Here is a 21,299-nt window from a genome sequence, read left to right on the forward strand (position 1 = left end):
GGGTCACGGTTAACTTACTGGTATGAGATGTGTAGTCTAGGGTTAGGGGTCAGGGTTAACTTACTGGTATGAGATGTGTAGTCTAGGGTTAGGGGTTAGGGTTAACTTACTGGTATGAGATGTGTAGTCTAGGGCTAGGGGTCAGGGTTAACTTACTGGTATGAGATGTGTAGTCTAGGGTTAGGGGTCAGGGTTAACTTACTGGTATGAGATGTGTAGTCTAGGGTTAGGGGTCAGGGTTAACTTACTGGTATGAGATGTGTAGTCTAGGGTTAGGGTTAACTTACTGGTATGAGATGTGTGGGCTGAGTGTCCTCCAGCTTGGTCCTGAGCCAGTCAAAGTCCTGGTAGCGCCTCCTGACAGAGTACTCTGGTAGGTCAAACTCCACCCGCGTTGTCTAGAGAGAGAGAGAGAAAGAGGGTTACACTGTGTTACCTAACCCCTAACCCTAACCCTGATCCAACAAGAATAAAACCTCACAGAATACTGCCAAGAAACAATGACAATTTCTCTCAACCAATGGCATATGGGCTTTTTAGGTGATGTCGCCCTGTAATAAGCATAAATATTGATCTCGTCCAATCCCAGCGCTCCTCTCCTGGGTGCTGTTGGAGAGATGCATCACTGCGGCGCTCCAACAACCTTCCGTCCAAATCATGATATGAGAGCATCAGCTGTTCCCGGACAACTGTGTGACGGACGACTGTCTCATCACGCTCTCCGTAGCCGATGCGAGTAAGACTTTCAAACAGGGCAACATTCACAAGGCCGAAGGGCCAGACGGATTACCAGGACGTGTACTCTAAGCATGCGCTGACCAACTGGCAACCAACATTTTCAACCTCTCCCTGTCTGAGTCTGTAATACCAGCATGTTTTAAGCAGACCACCATAGTCCCTGTGCCCAAGAACTCTAAGGTAACCTGCCTTAATGACTACCAACCCGTAGCAATCACGTCTGTAGCCATGAAGTACTTTGAAAGGCTGGTCATGGCTCACATCAACACCATCATCCCAGAAACCCTAGACGTCTTCCAATTTGCATACTGCCCCAACAGATCCACAGATGACGCACTCTCTATTGAAATCCAGAATGCCCTTTCGCACCTGGATAAAAGGAACACCTACCTGAGAATGCTTTCATTGACTACAGCTCAGCATTCAACACCATAGTGTCTTCAAAGCTCATCACGAAGCTACGGACCCTGGGACAAAACACCTCCCTCTGCAACTGGATCCTGGACCTCCTGACGGGCTGCCCTCAGGTGGTAAGGGTAGGTAACAACACATCCGCCACGCTGATCCTTAACATGGGGGCCCCTCAGGGGTGCGTGCTAAGTCCCCTCCTGTACGCCCTGTTCACTCATGACTGCACGGCCAGGCACGACTCCAACACCATCATTAAGTTTGCCAATGAAAACAGTGGTAGGCCTGATCAACAACAATGATGAGGAGGTCAGGAGGTCAGAGACCTGACCGTACAACAAACTCAACGGGATCAAGACAAAGGAGATGATTGTGGACTACAGGAAAAGGAGGACCGAGCACGCCCCCATTCTCATCAACGGGGCTGTAGTAGAGCAGGTTGAGAGCTTCAAGTTCCTTGGCGTCCACATCACCAACAAACTAACATGGTCCAAGCACACCAAGACAGTCGTGAAGAGGGCACAACAAAACCTATTCCCCCTCAAGAGACTGAAAAGATTTGTACCCCCTGTATATAGCCTCCACATTGACTCTGTACCGGTACCCCCTGTATATAGCCTCCACATTGACTCTGTACCGTAACACCCTGTATATAGCCTCCACATTGACTCTGTACCGTAATACCCTGTATATAGCCTCCACATTGACTCTGTACCGTAATACCCTGTATATAGATTCCACATTGACTCCGTACCGTAATACCCTGTATATAGCCTCCACATTGTACCGTAATACCCTGTATATAGCCTCCACATTGACTCTGTACCGTAATACCCTGTATATAGCCTCCACATTGACTCTGTACCGTAATACCCTGTATATAGCCTCCACATTGACTCTCTATTGGCCTTGCTATTGTTATTTTTTGCTGCTCTTTAATTATTTGTTATTCTTATCTCTTACTTTTTTGTTAAAAACTGCATTGTTGGTTAAAGGGCTTGTAAGCATTTCACTGTTGTATTCAAATCAAATCAAATTGTATTTGTCACATACACATGGTTAGCAGATGTTAATGCGAGTGTAGCGAAATGCTTGTGCTTCTAGTTCCGACAATGCAGTAATAACAAGTAATCTAACTAACAATTCCAAAACTACTGTCTTGTACACAGTGTAAGGGGATAAAGAATATGTACATAAGGATATATGAATGAGTGATGGTACAGAGCAGCATAGGCAAGATACAGTAGATGGTATCAAGTACAGTATATACATATGAGATGAGTATGTAAACAAAGTGGCATAGTTTAAAGTGGCTAGTGATACATGTATTACAAAGAATACAGTCGATGATATAGAGTACAGTATTCGGCGCATGTGACAAATAAAATGTGATTTGATGTGCAACGTATACCACATGACCTAAAGTATGTGGACACCTGCTCGGATATAACAGCCTCCACTCTTCTGGGAAAGATTACCACTAGATGTTGGAACTTTTCTGCGGGGACTAGCTTCTATTCAACCACAAGATCATTAGTGAGGTCGGGCACTGATGTTGGCTGATTAGGCCTGGCTCGCAGTCGGCGTTCCAATTCAACCCAAAGGTGTTCGATGGGGTTGAGGTCAGGGCTCTGTGCAGGACAGTCAAGTTTTTCCACACCGATCTCAACAAACGTGCTTTGTGCACGGAGGCATTGTCATGTTGAAACAGGAAAGGGCCTTCCCCAAACTGTTGCCACAAATTTGGAAGCACAGAATCATCTAGAATGTCATTGTATGCTGTAGCGTTAAGATTTCCCTTCACTGGAACAAAGGGGCCGAACCATGAAGAACAGCCCCAGGCCATTATAATACTCCTCAGCAACCCCCACGCAAAACATCTTCCCACGGTCAGCACAACAGCTTGGGTCTGCATTCCACAACTTCCCTGGTTTGGAGGATTTTCCAATTAGCAGTCTTGGTGTTTAGATTGGACATCTGATCAGGAGGGAAATGAGGAGGAAGAAATTAAGGAAATAGCACAGTCCCCTCGCTAAGTTGGTCTATTGGATGAGTCGCTCGGCCTATTGGATGAGTCGCTCGGCCTATTGGATGAGTCGCTCGGCCTATTGGATGAGTCGCTCGGCCTATTGGATGAGTCGCTCGGCCTATTGGATGAGTCGCTCGGCCTATTGGATGAGTCGGTCGGTCTATTGGATGACAATATAAAACACAGAATTCTAATTGTAAGAATGCTCATTGAATGTAAGGGCACTCTAAAAACATTTTAGAGTGCCATTTTATTGTCCCCAGTACAAGGTGCACCTGTGTAATGATCATGCTGTTTAATCGGCTTCTTGATATGCCACACCTGTCAGGTGGACGGATTATCTTGGCAGAGGAGAAATGCTCATTAACATGGATGTAAACAAATTTGTGCACAAAATGTGCATAATGGAACATTTCGGGGATATTTTTTTTCAGCTCGTGAAACATGGGATCAACACTTTACATGTTTGTGTTTTTATTTTTGTTCAGTGCTTCCATCCACATTACAGGTAGTATTTTCCACATCTCCTGGGCGGACCTACCTTAGTGGCGACCATGTAGGTGATGTAGGTCTCCATAGTGGAGACGTGCTTCTTCGGGTCTTCGACGGTGACAAAGAGGTCACGTGTCTCTCCATCCAGGTCGTCATCCAGCTGCAGCCGGTTCAGGAGGGAAGATGAGGAGGCGGGACTAGATGTCTCCACCGGCGTCCCATTGGGCAGACTCAGGTCCTAGCAGCAGAAAACAAGTAAATAGCAACATAATTAGTACGGCTGTGTCCCAAATGGCACCCTATTGGGCCCTGGTCAAAAGTAGTGCACTATGTAGGGAATAGGGTGCCATAGGGTTCTGGTCTAAAGTAGTGCACTATATAGGGAATATGGTGCCATAGAGCTCTGGTCTAAAGTAGTGCACTATATAGGGAATAGGGTGTCATTTGGGACGGGCCCCTACCGTTTTACAGGCCACAGTTGCTATGGGAACAACCTCCGCTGTAACCTAGCCCATTTGCTTCCGGGTGAATACACCCCAGTTTTCCAGATGTTAGTTCATAGGCTATTATTATCCACCGGTGTTTTACAGACCAGGTGCTGCCTGAGGAGAGCCTGAGCCCAGACAGGAGGTCTGCATCCCAAATGGCACCTTTAATTAAAGCACAAATTTAGGCCAGAGCCTCAAACGGAGAGCAATATGTAAAAAAGGGGAATAGGTCTCCGGTCAGCTGCCAGTCCTGAACAGTAGCTAGGACCCCTGCTGGTGGTTTGGATTTTGAGCCTGGCTGCGTTCCAGCTCGAACCAAAGTGAAATTCTGACAGTTGGGCCGAGCTCTCTGACTGTTGCCGATTCCTCTGCAGATTGCTTCTGTGACGGGCTTGAGAACCTGGACATGGCGCCAGGGATAACGGCCTCAGAGCTTTAGGACAGCAGCTTACGATGAGCTCCAAGGTCCCTCTCTTGGAGCATAGCGGGCATGCAGGACTTTCCACTTTGCCCCCTGCAGAACAGGTTTGATGAGCTGGGTAGGACATCATGCACCCCCTGGATCAATAACTTAATGCGGTGTGGTTCTGCCTGCCAAGGGTCAGTCTACAAGACTTTCCTGTCCACCTCCTGCTGCCGCCTCGTCCAGGCACCTTGCCGTCTCATTCCCACTGCTCTGCTGGACCTCTCCTCTAACACAGACCTTCCTCACTCTTGACAGTGTAGATGGGGACTTCGTAGATGAGCAGAGGCCAGAGTATTCTTGGGAGGATGCCATGCTGATACATCCATGCTTTTAACTTGCCGGGCATTCCTGACCAGTCAACCTCTCTCAGCTAGCTTCTCCAGGTCCTGACAATTGGCCTGGATTTATGTTGTGTCCTTCAGGCTGCTGTTAAACACCTGGCCAAGGCTCTTAACTGGCTTAACCGAGACGGTGGGGATCAGTGTCCCTGCGAAGTGGAATCTGTCTACGACCTTGCCCTTCTTCAAAACCATCAACCTTGATTTTGTTGGCTTCAAGCCCATTCAATCAGCATCTCCAGCCCTTGCAGAATTCACCTGCTTCCTGGCACTGACTCTGTGGTGACTGTCAGGTTGTCCATAAAGGCTCCGATTGGTGGTTGTCGCTGCCCAAGACTTGGTTCGGGGCCCCGGCAATCAGCTTCAGCAGACTTTATAATCATGTTAAATCGCCAGGGAAAAACAGGATCACAGGGATGGTGCAGCCTGGGATAATTCCCACCTCCTCTGCCACTCTGATGTTACTGATCCACTTTGTCTGGGACATGGTGTTTTGTCATTGTAGTCTGCAACAGCTTGTGAGGGATCGATCTGTAGGCGTTGGCAAGGTCAAGCCAGAGCACTGCCAGGTTTGGTTCGGGGGCCCCAGCACTCAGCTTCAGAAGACTTGTTACATTGACTAACCAGTGCCCCCGCACATTGACTCTGTACCGTAACACCCTGTATATAGCCTCCACATTGACTCTGTACCGTAACACCCTGTATATAGCCTCCACATTGACTCTGTACCGTAACACCCTGTATATAGCCCCCACATTGACTCTGTACCGTAACACCCTGTATATAGCCTCCACATTGACTCTGTACCGTAACACCCTGTATATAGCCCCCACATTGACTCTGTACCGTAATACCCTGTATATAGCCTCCACATTGACTCTGTACCGTAACACCCTGTATATAGCCCCCACATTGACTCTGTACCGTAACACCCTGTATATAGCCCCCACATTGACTCTGTACCGTAACACCCTGTATATAGCCTCCACATTGACTCTGTACCGTAACACCCTGTATATAGCCCCCACATTGACTCTGTACCGTAATACCCTGTATATAGCCCCCACATTGACTCTGTACCGTAACACCCTGTATATAGCCTCCACATTGACTCTGTACCGTAACACCCTGTATATAGCCCCCACATTGACTCTGTACCGTAATACCCTGTATATAACCTCCACATTGACTCTGTACCGTAATACTCTGTGACCGGTGATGGTGGGTTTAATCAAGATGTTACACTGCCCCAACTCCTGTTCCTTGTCAGTGTAATGCAATGGTCAATCTCCTCTTTGGAACAAACCAGGTTCCCACTGTGCTTCTGTCCTAGTAGCTGCTTTGCGACTCCAAAAGGGATTTGCTATAAAGCCAGTTCTCTCCTCCTGTCTCCGTCTCCCTTTGCTGTTGCTTCCAGCACCTTGTCTGTATTCTCGTCAAACTGTTGCCACACTATTGTCTTGATTCAAACCCTTTCTGATGATCTATCAGTAGGGACTTCACCAGGTCCTGTGCGTTGTGTCGTTACTTCCCACTCCAAACATTTCATCCGGAATTAATGAATCTTAATGGCCTCGATTATTCTCGCAGACCTTTCTAAAACACACATTCCATGCTCCTAGTCGGTTCTCCGATTCTATGTGGCGGTAGCCTTTGGTCCGTCAGATTGGAGTACCCCCTCCCCCCCTATGTTTCCATGTGTCGATCAAGATTAGTGTTGGAGCCAAATTCTAATTTTCTTTATTTGCGCTATATTTATTGTTTTGTTCCATTTAGAAATATGTTATCATTGAATATAACTATAAATATTGCATTATGAATTATGGTTGAACTCATCTTTTTTTGTTTTCTATCATTATGGTTATCATTATGGTTATCATTATGGTTATCATTATGGCTATCATTATGGTTATCATTATGGTTATCATTATGGCTATCATTATGGCTATCATTATGGCTATCATTATGGTTATCATTATGGCTATCATTATGGCTATCATTATGGCTATCATTATGGTTATCATTATGGCTATCATTATGGCTTTCATTATGGCTATCATTATGGCTATCATTATGGCTATCATTATGGCTATCATTATGGTTATCATTATGGCTATCATTATGGTTATCATTATGGTTATCATTATGGCTATCATTATGGTTATCATTATGGTTATCATTATGGTTATCATTATGGTATTTAAAAGCATTATGGAGCCTTTCCTGGACACACCCCTTTGTTCCCATGTTCTCCTTCCCTTTACCTATTTAGGTTTTTGGCAGTATGGGTCTACTAGGCCTTAATTATGGTGGTACCGTCGTTTTATTTTTAATCGTGATTGGTAGTTACAGTCTTGTCCCATCGCTGAAATTCCCATACGGACTCGGCAAAGGCGAAGGTCGAGAGCCATGCATCCTCCGAAACACAACGCACTGCTTCTTGACAAACTGCTCGCTAAAACCGGAAGCCAGCCACAACAATGTGTCGGAGGAAACACTGTACAACTGGCGTCTGAAGTCAGCGTGCATGCGCCCGGCCCGCCACAAGGAGTGGCCCGCCACAGGGAGTGGCCCGCCACAAGGACATCCTTGTCCGGCTTCCCGGATAAAGCACTAAATAAAATTCAGCCCCTGCTACATACAGCTGCTAGAAATCTTGACAAGAACCCACCAAACCCATGTGATCATATTACTTCAGGGCCTTCCTGTCAAGGCCAGGGCAGATTAAGGTTTTACTGCTAACCTACAAAGTATTACATGGGTTGGCTCCATCTCTCTGATTTGGTCCTGCCCAATGTTCCCTCTAATCTCTTAAATCACTGAGCAAATTTCAGGTCTGCTGAGCGCAAACTTGAACGTTGTTAAAATTCTGTGCAACTTCCAGCGCGTGCGTTTACTGTGAACACTGAGGCTGTACCTGCTACAGTTTTACTGTGAACACAGAGGCTGTACCCACTTTAAGTTACAGTTTTACTGTGAACACTGAGGCTGTACCTGCTTTCAGTTACAGTTTTACTGTGAACACTGAGGCTGTACCTGCTTTAAGTTACAGTTTTACTGTGAACACAGAGGCTGTACCCACTTTAAGTTACAGTTTTACTGTGAACACTGAGGCTGTACCTGCTTTAAGTTACAGTTTTACTGTGAACACTGAGGCTGTACCTGCTTTCAGTTACAGTTTTAACAGTGGACGAGTAGGCTACTGTGGCTATTTGATCATAATGTAGGCCTACCAAAAACAATGGATAAATGTATCCCATAACATTTTACCACGGAAATAGCTGTTCTATCATTCAGTCTACAGTAGCAGCCAATGTGTGGTGTTCAATGTAGACCTACATTCCATGAGACTATTGAAAAAAAACATGCATGGCTTCACATTAACCTGTTTATCCACTTGTCCTTCAGACAAGGAGGTGACTGAAAATGTTGTTGTGTTGTTTGATGCAAGAAACCACTTTACAAAATAAAATGCATTATTATTCCCATACAATTATTACAGAGAATCAGACAAATTATGCTCCCCTCTGCCTATTGGCTACTTAGCTTTTTCAAGCCTGCCTCAAAATACAAAGCTCTTTACCTGACTCACTTTTCAAAGATGTCTAGAAATGTTTTGTGCTCTTGTAGGAAACAATCACTCCTCTATTGCTGACTACAAATTATTTATAACTGGGATAATAACTCACTAACTAGCAAAGGATATGAACAAAATGTACAAACGTGGCTACACTCAGGTCTCGCTCAAAACAAGCACATCTAGTCACGGCCGCTCATGCTGTAAACACAGTCCAGTTCATCTAGTCACGACCGCTCATGCTGTAAACACAGTCCAGTTCATCTAGTCACGACCGCTCATGCTGTAAACACAGTCCAGTTCATCTAGTCACGGCCGCTCATGCTGTAAACACAGTCCAGTTCATCTAGTCATGACCACTCATGCTGCAAACACAGTCCAGTTCATCTAGTCACGACCACTCATGCTGTAAACACAGTCCAGTTCATCTACTCACGACCGCTCATGCTGTAAACACAGTCCAGTTCAGAGTAAATGGCACAGATCCATATATGGCACTGGTCTATTTGCATATAGGCCTACTGCAGATCTGATTGATTATGGCGCACCGATCTGTGTGGAGTACAGCTGAGTAGTGCGTGTCAATGGGATAGAATCCTACTCCAATGTGTTCTGCCGACAACACAATCTTTTGCATAGTTTGTTTTTGTTCCACTGAAAGTGTCTTATATTGTGTTGACACAATCACACTTGCCACAGTAAAGGGAAATGATGATAGTGTTAACAGGGAAAACTCTAGAACAATGGTGACCAACCTCTTCTGAGTCAAGATCACTTTTACAGCTCAGATTAGTTTTTTTACATGACGTAAATAAAACGTAAGCCTACGCAACATTAACCAATAAAAACAGCTATGGATCAATGAGGTTTGTGCAGTAAGCTATAGGCCCAATGCATTATCACCGCATATTGGCTTTGCATTGTTGTTCGGGACATTAAAAATAAAAATAAATTAAAAAAAGAGGGAGAGAGCAGCAGACTGAGGATCAGTCTCAGCAGAGGGAGAGGGCAGCAGACTGAGGGTCAGTCTCAGCAGAGGGAGAGAGCAGTAGACTGAGGGTCAGTCTCAGCAGAGGGAGAGAGCTGCAGACTGAGGGTCAGTCTCAGCAGAGGGAGAGAGCAGCAGACTGAGGGTCCATCTCAGCAGAGGGAGAGAGCAGCAGACTGAGGGTCAGTCTCAGCAGAGGGAGAGAGCAGCAGACTGAGGGTCAGTCTCAGCAGAGGGAGAGAGCAGCAGACTGAGGGTCCATCTGAGCAGAGGGAGAGAGCAGCAGACTGAGGGTCAGTCTCAGCAGAGGGAGAGAGCAGCAGACTGAGGATCAGTCTCTGCAGAGGGAGAGGGCAGCAGACTGAGGGTCAGTCTCAGCAGAGGGAGAGAGCAGTAGACTGAGGGTCAGTCTCAGCAGAGGGAGAGAGCAGCAGACTGAGGGTCAGTCTCAGCAGAGGGAGAGAGCAGCAGACTGAGGGTCAGTCTCTCAACGTCCCTCTTCTCTCCCTTTCCTCCACTGACTCTGACCAGAAAGGGACACCGTCTTCCAGCTGATGGTGAAACTCGAGTCGCACCGCATTATTTCTGCCTCATCACAAATTCATGTTAGTCCTATGAACAGAGAAAGTTAAATATTCCTCGATATTAAAAAAAGACCCAAGCCTAAAGAGACACTTTCCTACTCGTTCATTACTGCTGCAGTGCTTGTTGTAGCGCTGAGTGGAAGTAGGGTGAACACACATTTTATGGCTTAGAAAAATGTTGACTATACAAAGTGTTGACAGTTCTGAATAAGAACTGAAACATGAAGTCACTCATAAAAACAGCATCTCTTTGTTGTATTGGTTGACAGTCTCTCTCTAGTCGTGGTTTTAAAACGTTTAAATTCTCACAGCATCTCTTTGTTGTATTGGTTGACAGTCTCTCTCTATTCGTGGGTTTTAAATCTCACAGCATCTCATTGTTGTATTGGTTGACAGTCTCTCTCTAGTCGTGGGTTTTAAATCTCACAGCATCTCATTGTTGTATTGGTTGACAGTCTCTCTCTAGTCGTGGGTTTTAAATCTCACAGCATCTCTTTGTAGTAGCTTTCCTTTATGTTGCTACTTTACTGCAGACACGGTAATCTGAGCCATCTGATTGGCCAGCGGTAGGCCTATAGTGCACTTGATTTGCTCTCTGGGTCTTTGGTTTTACACAAATGTTTGGTGATCGACTAGGAATGCCTTGGTGATGGACCGGTTGGTGACCACTGCTCTAGAAGTGAAGTTAAATCGTGTGCTTCTCTCTGTGGGCTGATATCACGGCAGTCCTGTGGAGCTGCGTGGCAGTCTTGGGGCTACTGCGTGGCAGTCTTGGGGCTACTGCGTGGCAGTCTTGGGGCTACTGCGTGGCAGTCTTGGGGCTACTGCGTGGCAGTCTTGGGGCTACTGCGAATGAGCACAGTTTAGAGGGAACAACTGTATCAGGACATCAAATCAGCATTGTAATCGTGGTGGGGAGGAGAGAACGCTTTGTAATATAGGCCTTAAATTACGTCCTCGTTTAAAAAGACCAGCTACTGATGCTGGAAACAGTGACACACTGCCCAGCTACTGGAAACAGTGACACACTGCCCAGCTACTGGAAACAGTGACACACTGCCCAGCTACTGGAAACAGTGACACACAACCCAGCTACTACTGCTGGAAACAGTGACACAGCCAGCTACTGCTGCTGGAAACAGTGACACAGCCAGCTACTGCTGCTGGAAACAGTGACACAGCCAGCTACTGCTGCTGGAAACAGTGACACAGCCAGCTACTGCTGCTGGAAACAGTGACACAGCCAGCTACTGCTGCTGGAAACAGTGACACAGCCAGCTACTGCTGCTGGAAACAGTGACACAGCCAGCTACTGCTGCTGGAAACAGTGACACAGCCAGCTACTGGAAACAGTGACACAGCCAGCTACTGCTACTGGAAACAGTGACACAGCCAGCTACTGCTGCTGGAAACAGTGACACAGCCAGCTACTGGAAACAGTGACACAGCCAGCTACTGCTGCTGGAAACAGTGACACAGCCAGCTACTGCTGCTGGAAACAGTAACACAGCCAGCTACTGCTGCTGGAAACAGTGACACAGCCAGCTACTGCTGCTGGAAACAGTGACACAGCCAGCTACTGGAAACAGTGACACAGCCAGCTACTGCTACTGGAAACAGTGACACAGCCAGCTACTGCTGCTGGAAACAGTGACACAGCCAGCTACTGGAAACAGTGACACAGCCAGCTACTGCTGCTGGAAACAGTGACACAGCCAGCTACTGCTGCTGGAAACAGTGACACACTGCCAGCTACTGGAAACAGTGACACAGCCAGCTACTGCTACTGGAAACAGTGACACAGCCAGCTACTGCTGCTGGAAACAGTGACACAGCCAGCTACTGGAAACAGTGACATAGCCAGCTACTGCTACTGGAAACAGTAACACAACCAGCTACTGCTACTGGAAACAGTGACACAGCCAGCTACTGCTACTGGAAACAGTGACACAGCCAGCTACTGCTACTGGAAACAGTACCACAGCCAGCTACTGCTACTGGAAACAGTGACACAGCCAGCTACTGGAAACAGTGACACAGCCAGCTACTGCTACTGGAAACAGTGACACAGCCAGCTACTGCTACTGGAAACAGTGACACAGCCAGCTACTGCTACTGGAAACAGTGACACAGCCAGCTACTGCTACTGGAAACAGTGACACAGCCAGCTACTGCTACTGGAAACAGTAACACAGCCAGCTACTGCTACTGGAAACAGTGACACAGCCAGCTACTGGAAACAGTACCACAGCCAGCTACTGGAAACAGTACCACAGCCAGCTACTGGAAACAGTGACACAGCCAGCTACTGGAAACAGTGACACAGCCAGCTACTGGAAACAGTACCACAGCCAGCTACTGGAAACAGTACCACAGCCAGCTACTGGAAACAGTGACACAGCCAGCTACTGGAAACAGTACCACAGCCAGCTACTGGAAACAGTACCACAGCCAGCTACTGGAAACAGTACCACAGCCAGCTACTGGAAACAGTAACACAGCCAGCTACTGGAAACAGTACCACAGCCAGCTACTGGAAACAGTGACACAGCCAGCTACTGGAAACAGTACCACAGCCAGCTACTGGAAACAGTACCACAGCCAGCTACTGGAAACAGTACCACAGCCAGCTATGAGACGTAGCTTCATAAAGATGTCCTTTCTGAACAGACAACAACAGTGTTACTCTAAGAAGTAAAGCAGTGAAAAACGCAGTGGTTCAAGAGGTTATTGTTTCCCTGTTGTTCTGTAATATAATAAATTGTTTAAAAGGGCCATGTTCTGAAGAAAGGGAGACACACTCCTATCGTGCCTGAGAACATTTAAAAACGGCTATTAACTAGGTTAAGTAAGTTAAAAGTCCTTCAGCTCTCTAGTCTATATTCACATCTCGGAGTCCCCCTCAGGTTCAGACAGCGGTGGTTAAAATTCAAGCTCAAAATAAACTTTCATGGCTCCATGTTAATCACGAGGACGTTTGTCACACATTCCCCTTCACATCCCAAATGGCACCCATAGGGCTCTGGTCTAAAGTAGTGCACTATATAGGGGATAGGGTTCCATAGGGCTCTGGTCTAAAGTAGTGCACAATGTAGGGAATAGGGTCCCATAGGGCTCTGGTCTAAAGTAGTGCACTATATAGGGGATAGGGTTCCATAGGGCTCTGGTCTAAAGTAGTGCACTATATAGGGGATAGGGTTCCATAGGGCTCTGGTCTAAAGTAGTGTACTATATAGGGAATACGGTTCCATAGGGCTCTGGTCTAAAGTAGTGCACTATATAGGGAATAGGGTTCCATAGGGCTCTGGTGTAAAGTAGTGTACTATATAGGGGATAGGGTTCCATAGGGCTCTGGTCTAAAGTAGTGTACTATATAGGGAATAGGGTTCCATAGGGCTCTGGTGTAAAGTAGTGTACTATATAGGGGATAGGGTTCCATAGGGCTCTGGTGTAAAGTAGTGTACTATATAGGGGATAGGGTTCCATAGGGCTCTGGTGTAAAGTAGTGTACTATATAGGGGATAGGGTTCCATAGGGCTCTGGTCTAAAGTAGTGTACTATATAGGGAATAGGGTTCCATAGGGCTCTGGTGTAAAGTAGTGTACTATATAGGGGATAGGGTTCCATAGGGCTCTGGTGTAAAGTAGTGTACTATATAGGGGATAGGGTTCCATAGGGCTCTGGTCTAAAGTAGTGTACTATATAGGGAATACGGTTCCATAGGGCTCTGGTCTAAAGTCGTGCACTATATAGGGAATAGGGTTCCATAGGGCTCTGGTGTAAAGTAGTGTACTATATAGGGGATAGGGTTCCATAGGGCTCTGGTCTAAAGTAGTGCACTATATAGGGAATAGGGTTCCATAGGGCTCTGGTGTAAAGTAGTGTACTATATAGGGGATAGGGTTCCATAGGGCTCTGGTCTAAAGTAGTGTACTATATAGGGAATAGGGTTCCATAGGGCTCTGGTGTAAAGTAGTGTACTATATAGGGGATAGGGTTCCATAGGGCTCTGGTCTAAAGTAGTGCACTATATAGGGAATAGGGTTCCATAGGGCTCTGGTCTAAAGTAGTGTACTATATAGGGAATACGGTTCCATAGGGCTCTGGTCTAAAGTCGTGCACTATATAGGGAATAGGGTTCCATAGGGCTCTGGTGTAAAGTAGTGTACTATATAGGGGATAGGGTTCCATAGGGCTCTGGTCTAAAGTAGTGTACTATATAGGGAATAGGGTTCCATAGGGCTCTGGTGTAAAGTAGTGTACTATATAGGGGATAGGGTTCCATAGGGCTCTGGTCTAAAGTAGTGTACTATATAGGGAATAGGGTTCCATAGGGCTCTGGTCTAAAGTAGTGTACTATATAGGGGATAGGGTTCCATAGGGCTCTGGTCTAAAGTAGTGCACTATATAGGGAATAGGGTTCCATAGGGCTCTGGTCTAAAGTAGTGTACTATATAGGGAATAGGGTTCCATAGGGCTCTGGTCTAAAGTAGTGTACTATATAGGGAATAGGGTTCCATAGGGCTCTGGTCTAAAGTAGTGTACTATATAGGGAATAGGGTTCCATATTGCTCTGGTCTAAAGTAGTGTAATATATAGGGAATAGGGTTCCATAGGGCTCTGGTCTAAAGTAGTGCACTATATAGGGAATAGTGTTCCATAGGGCTCTGGTCTAAAGTAGTGTACTATATAGGGAATAGGGTTCCATAGGGCTCTGGTCTAAAGTAGTGTACTATATAGGGAATAGGGTTCTATAGGGCTCTGGTCTAAAGTAGTGTACTATATAGGGAATAGGGTTCCATAGGGCTCTGGTCTAAAGTAGTGCACTATATAGGGAATAGGGTTCCATATGGCTCTGGTCTAAAGTAGTGCACTATATAGGGAAAGTCTAGAGATAATTCTGTCTCATTACTGTTAGAGATTTGGCAAACAAGGGAAAGAAAGTCTACAGATAATTCCTGAGCTGAAACTCAGTAGGAGGCGTGTTCCTCATTGTATACAAACTGTGATGACCTGAGGATCAATCATTCACATTTAAGCGAGGCCAACTGACCAGGAAACTAAAAGCCAATAGAACATATTCTTGGATGTGTTTCCTTGACGTTCAGTCCACAGATTTATGGAGGGACGATATATAAAACCAACCTAATTCCTATGGAGAGCTAAGGGTCAACATTAGGCTAATGATGCATTTGATTGTGGAACGCCTTTGAATTGAGACGCCATTAAAGATGTTCGACCATGTTCAAGTCCGGGCTCTGGCTGGGCCACTCAAGGACATTCAGAGACTTGTCCCGAAGCCACTCCTGCATTGTCTTGGCTGTGTGCTTAGGGTTGTTGTCCTGTTGGAAGGTGAACCTTCACCCCAGTCTGAGGTCCTGAGCACTCTGGAGCAGGTTTTCATCAAGCATCTCTCTGTACTTTGCTCTGTTCATCTTTCCCTTGATCCTGACTAGTCTCCCTGTCCCTGCCGCTGAAAAACATCCCCGCAGCATGATGCTGCCAACACCATACTTCATAGTAGGGATGGTACCAGGTTTCCTCCAGAAGTGACACTTGTCATTCAGGCCAAAGAGTTCAATCTTGGTTTCATCAGACTAGAGAATCTTGTTTCTCATGGTCTGAGAGTCTTTAGGTGCCTTTTGGCAAACTCCAAGTGGGCTGTCATGTGCCTTTGAGGAGTGGCTTCAGTCTGGCCACTCTACCATACAACCCTGATTGGTGGAGTGCTGCAGAGATGGTTGTCCTTCTGGAAGGTTCTCCCATCTCCACAGAGGAACGCGAGAGCTCTGTCAGAGTGACCATTGGGTTTTTGGTCACCTCCATGGCCCTTCTCACTGGGCTGCCAGCTCTAGGACGAGTCTTGGTGGTTCCAAACTTCTTCCATTTAAGAATGACGGAAGCCACTGTGTTCTTGGGGACCTTCAATGCTGCAGACATTTTTTGGTACCCTTCCCCAGATCTCGACACAATCCTGTCTTCGGACAATTCCTTCGACGTCATGCCTTTTTGCTCTGTCAACTGTGAGACACTTATATAGACAGACGTGTGCCTTTCCAAATCATGTACAATCAATTGAATTTTCCACAGGTCAAGTTATGATGAATGGAAACAGGAAGCTCAATTCTGAGTCTCATAGCAAAATAATGTATTTGTTTAAAAAATAAATGTTTTTATAGATTTTGCTGTTAGTCACAATATGGCTGCTGTTCTTCCATCCCTACGCCCCCTTACATTGAGCCTGAGAACTGACAACACACACCGCTGGCTTGAAGGAATGTTGTCCACAAAAAAAAAGGAGTTGTGATGTGTACAGTACTTGTAATTTACCCCTGGAAATCATATTTTGCCGTTCCAAAATGAAGTAGGGTGGAGGTTATCACCGTCTAATTTTGTCTCTCCACTGTCATCAAGCAGTAATGACAGACGGTTTAGAACTCTGTCGCCACAGCTTCCCAGCCCAACCCCCCGCAGCAGGAGCGGTACAAAACCCCTCTGCTTTCCCAGAGAGTGTAGGGGCGAGGAGAAGAACGAGGAAGTGCTGTGAAGCTTGTGGAGACGGACCGGAGGATACTGTGTAAGTCAGAGTCATTCATTTAAAATCTGCATCAATTGAGCATTTAAGGCACACAAACATTTCCAAAATAATTAACATTTAAAAAGTTTAATTGAAGAAGAAGAAAACGAATTTGCATATTTCAAATTGAGACGAAGTAATTCACTAGTGGGTGACTGAAGCTCGTCTCCTCTCTTAGTTGGTTACATTTCCTAAAGCCTAAGTAATTCACTAGTGGGTGACTGAAGCTCGTCTCCTCTCTTAGTTGGTTACATTTCCTAAAGCCTAAGTAATTCACTAGTGGGTGACTGAAGCTCGTCTCCTCTCTTAGTTGGTTACATTTCCTAAAGCCTAAGTAATTCACTAGTGGGTGACTGAAGCTCGTCTCCTCTCTTAGTTGGTTACATTTCCTAAAGCCTAAGTAATTCACTAGTGGGTGACTGAAGCTCGTCTCCTCTCTTAGTTGGTTACATTTCCTAAAGCCTAAGTAATTCACTAGTGGGTGACTGAAGCTCGTCTCCTCTCTTAGTTGGTTACATTTCCTAAAGCCTAAGTAATTCACTAGTGGGTGACTGAAGCTCGTCTCCTCTCTTAGTTGGTTACATTTCCTAAAGCCTAAGTAATTCACTAGTGGGTGACTGAAGCTCGTCTCCTCTCTTAGTTGGTTACATTTCCTAAAGCCTAAGTAATTCACTAGTGGGTGACTGAAGCTCGTCTCCTCTCTTAGTTGGTTACATTTCCTAAAGCCTAAGTAATTCACTAGTGGGTGACTGAAGCTCGTCTCCTCTCTTAGTTGGTTACATTTCCTAAAGCCTAAGTAATTCACTAGTGGGTGACTGAAGCTCGTCTCCTCTCTTAGTTGGTTACATTTCCTAAAGCCAAAGTAATTCACTAGTGGGTGACTGAAGCTCGTCTCCTCTCTTAGTTGGTTACATTTCCTAAAGCCTAAGTAATTCACTAGTGGGTGACTGAAGCTCGTCTCCTCTCTTAGTTGGTTACATTTCCTAAAGCCGAAGTAATTCACTAGTGGGTGACTGAAGCTCGTCTCCTCTCTTAGTTGGTTACATTTCCTAAAGCCGAAGTAATTCACTAGTGGGTGACTGAAGCTCGTCTCCTCTCTTAGTTGGTTACATTTCCTAAAGCCTAAGTAATTCACTAGTGGGTGACTGAAGCTCGTCTCCTCTCTTAGTTGGTTACATTTCCTAAAGCCTAAGTAATTCACTAGTGGGTGACTGAAGCTCGTCTCCTCTCTTAGTTGGTTACATTTCCTAAAGCCTAAGTAATTCACTAGTGGGTGACTGAAGCTCGTCTCCTCTCTTAGTTGGTTACATTTCCTAAAGCGTAAGTAATTCACTAGTGGGTGACTGAAGCTCGTCTCCTCTCTTAGTTGGTTACATTTCCTAAAGCCTAAGTAATTCACTAGTGGGTGACTGAAGCTCGTCTCCTCTCTTAGTTGGTTACATTTCCTAAAGCCTAAGTAATTCACTGGTGGGTGACTGAAGCTCGTCTCCTCTCTTAGTTGGTTACATTTCCTAAAGACGAAGTAATTCACTGGTGGGTGACTGAAGCTCGTCTCCTCTCTTAGTTGGTTACATTTCCTAAAGCCTAAGTAATTCACTAGTGGGTGACTGAAGCTCGTCTCCTCTCTTAGTTGGTTACATTTCCTAAAGACGAAGTAATTCACTAGTGGGTGACTGAAGCTCGTCTCCTCTCTTAGTTGGTTACATTTCCTAAAGACGAAGTAATTCACTAGTGGGTGACTGAAGCTCGTCTCCTCTCTTAGTTGGTTACATTTCCTAAAGACGAAGTAATTCACTAGTGGGTGACTGAAGCTCGTCTCCTCTCTTAGTTGGTTACATTTCCTAAAGCCTAAGTAATTCACTAGTGGGTGACTGAAGCTCGTCTCCTCTCTTAGTTGGTTACATTTCCTAAAGCCTAAGTAATTCACTAGTGGGTGACTGAAGCTCGTCTCCTCTCTTAGTTGGTTACATTTCCTAAAGCCTAAGTAATTCACTAGTGGGTGACTGAAGCTCGTCTCCTCTCTTAGTTGGTTACATTTCCTAAAGACGAAGTAATTCACTAGTGGGTGACTGAAGCTCGTCTCCTCTCTTAGTTCGTTACATTTCCTAAAGCCTAAGTAATTCACTAGTGGGTGACTGAAGCTCGTCTCCTCTCTTAGTTGGTTACATTTCCTAAAGCCTAAGTAATTCACTAGTGGGTGACTGAAGCTCGTCTCCTCTCTTAGTTGGTTACATTTCCTAAAGCCTAAGTAATTCACTAGTGGGTGACTGAAGCTCGTCTCCTCTCTTAGTTGGTTACATTTCCTAAAGACGAAGTAATTCACTAGTGGGTGACTGAAGCTCGTCTCCTCTCTTAGTTGGTTACATTTCCTAAAGCCGAAGTAATTCACTAGTGGGTGACTGAAGCTCGTCTCCTCTCTTAGTTGGTTACATTTCCTAAAGCCTAAGTAATTCACTAGTGGGTGACTGAAGCTCGTCTCCTCTCTTAGTTGGTTACATTTCCTAAAGCCTAAGTAATTCACTAGTGGGTGACTGAAGCTCGTCTCCTCTCTTAGTTGGTTACATTTCCTAAAGCCTAAGTAATTCACTAGTGGGTGACTGAAGCTCGTCTCCTCTCTTAGTTGGTTACATTTCCTAAAGACGAAGTAATTCACTAGTGGGTGACTGAAGCTCGTCTCCTCTCTTAGTTGGTTACATTTCCTAAAGACGAAGTAATTCACTAGTGGGTGACTGAAGCTCGTCTCCTCTCTTAGTTGGTTACATTTCCTAAAGCCTAAGTAATTCACTTTTACGTGAAATGATATCAGATTTTTGATACTTAGTATTATTTTTCGTCTAGTATTCAGACGGGAGATGAGTGTTACAAATTGTATGAATCAATGGGGTCCTGCAGGACGGCAGGGTGCCTATATTATGGCTTATGGCTCTAATCAGTTTTCTGTCAAATGATGTCTCACCATTATTTCTCATGTGTTCACGTTGATCAATATTTTGGCCGATTGTAAATGATCAAGTAAATGTCTGATCAATACATACAGTACAGGGCTCCCCGAGTGGGAGCAGCGGTCTAAAGCACTGCATCTCGGTGCTATGTCACTACAGTCCCTGGTTCGAATCCAGGCTGCATCACATCTGGCTGTGATTGGGAGTCCCAGAGGGCGGCTCACAATTGGCCCAGCGTCGTCCGGGTTAGGCCGTCATTGTAAATAAGAATTTGTTCTTAACTGACTTGCCTCGTTAAATAAAGGTTAAATAAAAAATAAATTAATACAATTCTGAACATATTGTCATTTCTAATGCTCATGCATAGGCACCAATAAATTGTCCAGTACACTTAATGTATGCTGTTTTCCATGTACATTCTCGTATGTCTAAGCTTCTTCTCAGGCTTTACTCATTCTGCCGAGGAAGTGTATCAGTGAACTGCATTCTGTAATTAATTGCTGCAGTTTGTCTGATATTCAACAGTAGACTGGGAATGACCTATGTTTACCTGGTCATCAATGACATGTGGCCCTTTGTTTACCTTGTTACCTGGCAACAACCACAAGGCAGCTGTAGGTCAAGGTGAGCTCGTGAATATAAACTCCCCATCAACTCGGATTGTTCTCTCAGGCTTCCTGATTATTACAAAGACGAGAGAAAAAGGTACAATTTCCTCAATTCTGAGCATTTTAATAGTTTAAAATATTATGATTGATATGTTTGTCATTTAAAGGCTATTTTTACATGGGGGAGAAAATATATATATATATATATAACGTTACATATCAAAACAAAACAATCCACTACATAGGTAACCGTTTCACTGTACTGTTTACACCTTCTATATCCGGTGCCTGTAATAAATAAACTTAGATTGTATCTGATATAGTGTGTGTTTACTGAGACGGTAATGTGAAGAACAACATGACCTGCACCAAAGTCATACTAGGATATAACGTTAGGCCAACTAGACAGTGTCCAAGTTCTGAAATTCTCCGGTAGAATGCCCTGCTTTTATTTCATCACACTCACAACCGTAAAACCATTTTCTGTAATTAGCTCACCATTAACTTGTAAATAATGATCTTATTGTGAGTTTATTTTCCTGTAATAATGAATTAAAATGAGCTTAGGTTAAAAGACGTTGTCAGTTATGATATGGCCATTATTTGAACTGGCTAGCCAGCTAACTTAACGCTAGCTCGCTAGCCAGCTAACTTAACGCTAGCTCGCTAGCCAGATAACTTAAAGCTAGCTAGCTAACTAACAAGCTGCCGTTGTCAGTTATGATGTGGCCATTATTTGAACTGGCTAGCCAGCTAACTTAACGCTAGCTAGCTAACTAACAAGCTGCCGTTGTCAGTTATGATGTGGCCATTATTTGAACTGGCTAGCCAGCTAACTTAACGCTAGCTAGCTAACTAACAAGCTGACGTTGTCAGTTATGATATGGCCATTATTTGAACTGGCTAGCCAGTTACCTTAACGCTAGCTAACGAGTTAGAAACGAACCAAAACATTGTTTAGAAAGTTGCTTTTAGTTGCCTGGTTTTCTAAATTAACATTTACTAAATTAATTTTTAAACGGATGGGTTTATTGGAGTTATAACACAACATTACTGCTGACCAC

General features: G+C 45.0%; 1 protein-coding gene across 2 annotated transcripts in view; it reads right to left on the reverse strand.

Annotated features, from left to right (window-relative positions):
- The window catches only part of LOC139422645 (sorting nexin-30-like), a 50,267-nt gene that overhangs the window by 21,165 nt on the left and 7,803 nt on the right, over positions 1–21,299 (reverse strand). For both annotated transcript variants that reach the window (XM_071173797.1, XM_071173795.1), the window contains exons 2-3: positions 3,717–3,905; positions 288–398 (exon numbers count right to left, since the gene is read on the reverse strand). In XM_071173797.1, coding sequence (XP_071029898.1) covers positions 288–398; positions 3,717–3,905 — 300 coding nt within the window. The remainder of the gene's footprint in view (positions 1–287; positions 399–3,716; positions 3,906–21,299) is intronic.

The sequence above is a fragment of the Oncorhynchus clarkii genome, chromosome 12, assembly GCF_045791955.1.
Source record: "Oncorhynchus clarkii lewisi isolate Uvic-CL-2024 chromosome 12, UVic_Ocla_1.0, whole genome shotgun sequence".
NCBI classification, from domain to species: Eukaryota; Metazoa; Chordata; class Actinopteri; order Salmoniformes; family Salmonidae; genus Oncorhynchus; species Oncorhynchus clarkii.